Source organism: Sesamum indicum, linkage group LG9, assembly GCF_026168435.1.
Source record: "Sesamum indicum cultivar Baizhima isolate 11 linkage group LG9, ASM2616843v1, whole genome shotgun sequence".
Lineage (NCBI taxonomy): Eukaryota > Viridiplantae > Streptophyta > Magnoliopsida > Lamiales > Pedaliaceae > Sesamum > Sesamum indicum.
Window position 1 is genome coordinate 20,807,175 of NC_142665.1, and position 6,568 is coordinate 20,813,742.

Below are 6,568 nucleotides of genomic sequence, written 5' to 3' on the forward strand. Positions count from 1 at the left end.
TATTAATATCAATAAACTTATTGAATTTGACTAATTGCGGCACTTATTTGTTAGAAAGAATCAAATATCGGGAGTATTAAATGTAATTTCCAATAAAATTATTGAATATATTTGAATTCTTTTAGATTTGAACAATAATATATTGGACACGTTTTGATTAAATTACAATAGCAGAACTTTAGACTTACTATTGGGTGGAAATTAAAGCAACAAGAATGGATCAAAGATTAAATAATGGTACAGTCATTGTATATATACTTTAATGAATTAAAATAATATGAATATATACGAAAAGTATAATATAAACAATTTCGTATTATTACCTAAAACATAAAATAGGTTCATATCTTTGACATTAATAACCGCTGATCCTTCCTCAGTCTGAACAGTACGGGAAGGTGGAGACTTTGACTTTGTGTGAGTTCTGTGAATTTGGGCCCTTGATATAATAATAATTTGCCATTAAAAAGAAATTATGGAAATTGAAATTGCAATTTGTTTTATTATAATTACTTGTATTGATTTATAATTAAATCAACATATGATTTAATTTATTAAAATATTAATATAATATATAATTACTGCTTCATTAATTATTCCCCTAAATTAAAAAAATCTTCACTTATATATCCCCTTTTTTGAGTTTGAGATAATTTTTCAAATTAAATATAAATGAAGAAAAATACCATTGACTATTAATAATATCATATATTTATTTTAATCCCATCTATGATTTATATCAATGAATTTGATTTCAATTTTTTTTTGCTTACACTATTAATAAATCAATATCGAATTAGTATAAAATTAATTAAGTACAAAATGATTCTTTGATGTTTGAAGTACAAATATTTTCATTTAAATTCTCGACTCGTATTGATAAGATCAATGTTAGTAATTTGTTTTTCAGTCGTAACTTTATATCATCTCTTAAGTTAATCTTAGGCCCGACATGTTAGACCTGTCAATGAGTGAGCAATACTTAGAACTAGGACTATTATGATAGTTTTTACCTAGACACGTACCTAATATTTTTACATTAAACCCATACTCAGACCCTCACCTATTGAAAATTGAAATACTTTTTTTAGGTATAGGTAGAGCCCATACCTCAAATATTCGTGGGTATGGATATCGATACGTGTAAAATTTTAATACACTAAAATATATTTTTATTCATTAATTTAAAATTATTAAATTTGTATAATTTTACTAAATCAATACGACTATTTAATACATTTAAATTTAAAATAATTATTTTGTACTTAATCAATGCATACTAATTCAGTATTAGTTTATTAACAACATAGGTGAATAAAATTTAAAGTCAAATTGATTGATATATTTTACTATAGAGGCATTAAAGTGAATATATTATTAATAGTTAAGAGTATTTTTGTCTATTTATATTTAATTTAAAGGATTATCTCAAACTCAAAAATATGGAGTAAGTGAAGATTTTGTTTTTTAATTTAAGGGGTAATTACTGAGGTGTCATAACTTGAAGGTATAAAATATATTTAATCTTTTTTAAAATGAATTAAATATTAGCTCAAATTAAATTCGTTACGACTATTTTTTCAAGAAATTTAATTAATATAAAATACTTTTTCCGCCAAAATTTATTATAAGATTATTCAATTTATTATTAATCATCAAATATATGAAGTTTTCTTTTTATAAGACCAAGCATTACGGGTTGATAATGGTCAACCTTTGATATATTCATATAAAGTGACGAGCTCTATATATTAAATAGTGTTCAGATTTTTGACAAACAAGTAAACCAAACTGCCTGTTTGTTTATATATTTTCATTTTTCGTTTTCAATGTGAACTCTTGTTTTTACCATATTTGAAGTGAAAGTTTAAATATATAGGAATATATATATATATATATATATATATACACGTGTGTGTGTGTGTGTGTGTGAGGCCAATAAAGCTTGCCGGCCATTGGCAAATATCATAAATGGTAGAAATAATATTATCAATCTTATTTTTTTTAAACTATAAGTACTTTATATTAAAAACATAAGCTTTCCGTATAAATTGATCATAAGAAATTTTGGAAACATAGGTATAGTTCTTGAAATATTTATTTTGTTCATAACCTATGCAAAAGGTTAATTTTGATATAATCTACAAGTAATTAAGTAGGTAATATATAATGAAACAATTTGCTTAATAGATTGTACAAAAAATTACAACGACTTCTTCTAAGATTTGGCATAGTTACATTATTTGAAAAATTATAAATATCCTCTAATGCTTGATAAAATTATGTAATCATTGAATAGAAATAAAAAATTTATTGACTTTGTTCTTATTGTATTTTTTTTAAAAAAATAAAAATTTATATAAAAATCATACAACATAGATGAAATTTTTTTGAGAATTTGTAAAAAAGTTTATCCGCATACCATAAAGTTTCAAGAAAATTTTAAAAATAAGTGAAATTATAATTTATAATCCACTAGAACATTTTGGTCAATTTATCATAAAAAATAGACGAAAAACTAACAAATTAAGTTAATTAAGACGATCGTTAAAATCAAAAGGGTATTAATAATTTTTAAAAAACGATTCTATATTTATTATTATGATAAATATGAAGAAAACTAATAGCAATTTACCTTAGATTATAAGTAAGAAAGAAGGTGGGAGGTTTCCGCAATCCTCATCCTTTACATTAAAATAAAGTAAGAATTGTATCTAAAGTACAAAAAAGAAAAACATTTAAATTTGTGTCTTGGAGTTCCGACATTCTATCGAATGTCCTGATTTTCTGCAAAAATTCTTTCCCTTGCTTCCCTTGCCTGTAGAATGCAAATACAAAATTCTTCCCTCAAACGCAAACGCAAATTCAAATTCATGAATTCGAAAGTAACGTAAAGAGAAATTCTCAATGGCGATTCAGTATAACTTTGCAACTTTCATATGAATCATTTTTTAACTCGAAATCGTATTTTGGGCAGAAATTGAGGAAGCATTTACCTGTTTCTCCCAGTTTGTGAGACCTGTTAAGAGAGAAAGTGAGAGAGATTGCACTGTCGCTCCTGCTACTAATCCACTCCAAAGGCCCTCTCCTTTTAGGTGAAGAACAAATCCCAGTAGCAAGGCGACTGGTATACCCACCAGATAATAAGCCCCGAGATTCACATAAGCCCCTATGTGCTGCCATCCGCTACCTCTAGCTACCCCTGAGATAAAAAAGATTGAATGATTAAAGAAGCAAGGATATAAATTTACTCATTGCATCGACAACTTCGGTTATGCTAATTCCAAGTCAACCTCAAATCATGTAGATTGATCACCTGATAGGACAGCTTGTAAGCTATCCATGATGATGGAGACGCAAAGAAAAGGAACCATTTCTTGCACATGATTGACTACTTCCTTCTCGTCACTAAATGCATATCCCATTATACCACCGCAAATGAAAATAGTGATGCTGGTTATCAGGAACTCGGCAACTGACAGCACCAGAACTGCGCGGAGAGCAAGTCTAGCGGCTTGGGGTTTCCCTGCTCCTAGTTCATTTGAGACCAGAGTGCTAGAAAGGCAATTACGAGTTATGGTTAATTTATAGTATATATTGTGATTATGATAATAATATGTGATCCTAAGGTATAGATGTTGGTAGGTAGAATGTCATCAGAGATGATCAAGAACAGACCTTGCAGCGGCACCAAAAGAATAAGGTATGTGATAGTGCAATGAAGTGATCGTGAAGCTGCACACAAGGAAAAAGTAGATGTTTATGAATGAACATACTATGAAATGGTATATAGTTAATTAAATAGAAGCACCAAAAGTAAGATACCATATAGAAAGAACGGATGTCTCTAATTGTGGATTTGGCAACACTCCTGAAAGCAATATCACTAGCTGGAACGACCACCACTCCAGACTGTAATCAATAAGCGATGGGAGAATGTCATACATGAAGGGTAATGTAACACATAAATCATACTGAAAGCTGAAATGGAAGTTTTCTTCTAATCGCAAGTTCAAAGGGAAAAGTAAAAATTACCAGACCATCACAGCTGAGGGGATAGCGAATTGAAAAAACTCCCTCATAGTCACAAAAACATCTTTCGAGAATAACGAACGGGTTTTCTTACAGTTTGTTGAGTATTTCACATAAAGCACGAGCAAAATGACATTAACCCAATACGATATCCCTATGGACAGAGCTGCTCCAGCATTTCCAAGATTCAACTTAAATATAAAAGCCCAACAGAGAGCTAACTGGAAGCACAGAGACACTAATGAGCTCCAAAGCATTGGAATGATCGCACTCTGAGTCTGCAAGTACCGGACCAGAGACTGAAGAATAGCGTAAGGAAACAATGTGGGAATGAGCCAAATCGCAAACCTTCCCGCTTCAGCCGAGATTAAAGGATCTTGGCCAACGAATATTAGCAACTTCTCTGTGTAGATCCACAGAAGAGAAACTGGTATGCACACCAGAAACAGACATAAAATAGCCCCATAAGTAAAAGTTCCAACTCTGGGATACTGCCCAGCTCCATATGCCTGTCCGCACAGAGTTTCCAAAGCACTAGCCATCCCAAACTGCTCCACGGAATTATCACTTCATTAGCTAAGTAGAACTTTATTACCATGAGTGTTGAAAGCATGATTCGCTTTACATCATAATACAGTTAATCTATATGAACAGCTACTCGACCAAACTCTTTATTTCGATGATACAAACACACATCTGAAGCAAGACTCAAATTTTGGTGATTAGAAATTAACAAGGCACAGTGTTATTCTTGATGGCAACTAGTCATGATATCTCAGAATTAGTACACAAACACGGGAAAAGGCAAATAAACTCCCTATGATGAAGAAACAGAGCAAAACAAATTAATCCCAACCCGACCCCTTAATAGGGATTTGGAATAAAAGAAAGAAAAGATTACCAGCACGCTGAATCCCGTCACATTGCAAAAAGAGGTGGCGATAGAAGCACTTGACAGAGAGAGTTCATCCAAATGCCCCACCATAAAGATGGGCGAAGTCCGCAAAAGGTACTGCGATATCGTCACCACTATCATCGGCAACGCGATGTAATTGACCCGATTCAACTCCCTCGAAGTCGTGCCCCATCTCCTAAACCCGGATTCGCTCTCCCTGTTCGACCCCGTAAGTAAAGGCACTTCCGCCTCCATTTTCGGGGCCCAAAAACTACAACTATATTTTCTTGGATTTTTTTTTCCAGGATCAAAACACGAAGGCACTAGAGCTGACTGCCGCGTCTAACGACTAAATATACGAAAAAATCTGGACTGCCTATCAGCAGATCATTACCTACGTTATATGCATGGTCCCGAGAGGTTAATTTTTTAACGGGGTTGGATCTTTCCTTGAATAGACGATAGACAGATTTACGTATACGCATTTCCGAGCGAAAAGTAAAGCAAGCGGAGAACTGAGAAGAGAACAGTGGAGATCAAGGTAAATCCTCACGGAAAATTCTTACCCGATCAACTTTTGCGGAAGCAAAATAATTAGAGAATGAGTATATGCATGCACAACAAAAATACATTGTAATTCAAGTTGGATCGATCTATGATCTGAACTAGAATTTCCCAGAGACCAGCTACGAGGAGCATAATGGAGTCGGACAGGTGTTGAGTCTGTACCGGTGCATGCATGTCCGAATAATCGGTGATAACTGTTTTTTTTTGGTAAATATAGTTCACTGTTTAGAATTTAACGTAAATACAAATATTTTTTCATTTTATGAAAGTTTTTTAACGCTTTATTCAAATAAAAATAATTCTAAAATTTTTTAGGCGGTAAATTAGATATTATTATTTTACTTCTGTTAATTCTTTTAAAAAATAAAATAAAATATTTGAAAAAATATAAAAAAATAGAGTGAGTAAAATAAACAATTAATAGAAAATATTAATCCATAAAAATATTTTTAAAAAATTTAAAATTTTAATTTATAATCTAAAAGAGCATTTTAGTTAGTTTATAAATTGGACGGAAATCTAATGAAAGCTAACGAAATGGATTCATTATTAGATAGACGTTAAAATCTATAATTTTTCAAACAAAAAAGAGGTATTTATAATTATGTCAAGCTTTGATAAGGTGGTTATAATTTACCCTTCTGTTTAACAGTAAATTCTAACTCAAATCAGATTTAGTCGAATTTGAGGCTGAACCAATTATATAGCATATACAATACACTTGTAGTATGATTGTTACAATTCAAGAAAAGTGATCACTCATATAACAAGTGTTAAACTTGCTCAACAATTGATTTGATTTGGCCAAACCTAATTTAGATAAAAAAAAATTCGTTTTTAATGCTCTTACCGGGAAATTTGCATTTTTTACTCCATATATTAGGGTCTTTTTCAATTTAACCAATCTTATTTTTTTACGATTTTCTCATATTGCATTCCATAAGTTGAATTTTTTTTAAAAAAAAAATTAATATTAATCATCAAGTGCATTTATGGTCAAACAATTAACAAAGTTGTTAGCAATCTCACATACAATTCCATATGCTTTCCATAAATTATTGGATGAAAATACAG

The 6,568-nt window shown here is 30.9% G+C and overlaps 1 protein-coding gene across 1 annotated transcript; it reads right to left on the bottom strand.

The window, feature by feature from the left end:
• Positions 1-2,674: 2,674 nt before the first annotated feature.
• On the bottom strand, positions 2,675-5,534 carry LOC105177914 (protein DETOXIFICATION 14-like). Its single transcript, XM_011101210.3, has 7 exons — positions 4,934-5,534; positions 4,036-4,580; positions 3,826-3,912; positions 3,679-3,735; positions 3,317-3,555; positions 2,997-3,202; positions 2,675-2,818 (listed from the first exon to the last, which is right to left on the bottom strand). The coding sequence occupies exons 1-7, from the start codon at positions 5,180-5,182 to the stop codon at positions 2,768-2,770; spliced, it is 1,434 nt and encodes a 477-aa protein (XP_011099512.1). The 5' UTR covers positions 5,183-5,534; the 3' UTR covers positions 2,675-2,767.
• Between the last annotated feature and the right edge of the window lie 1,034 nt (positions 5,535-6,568).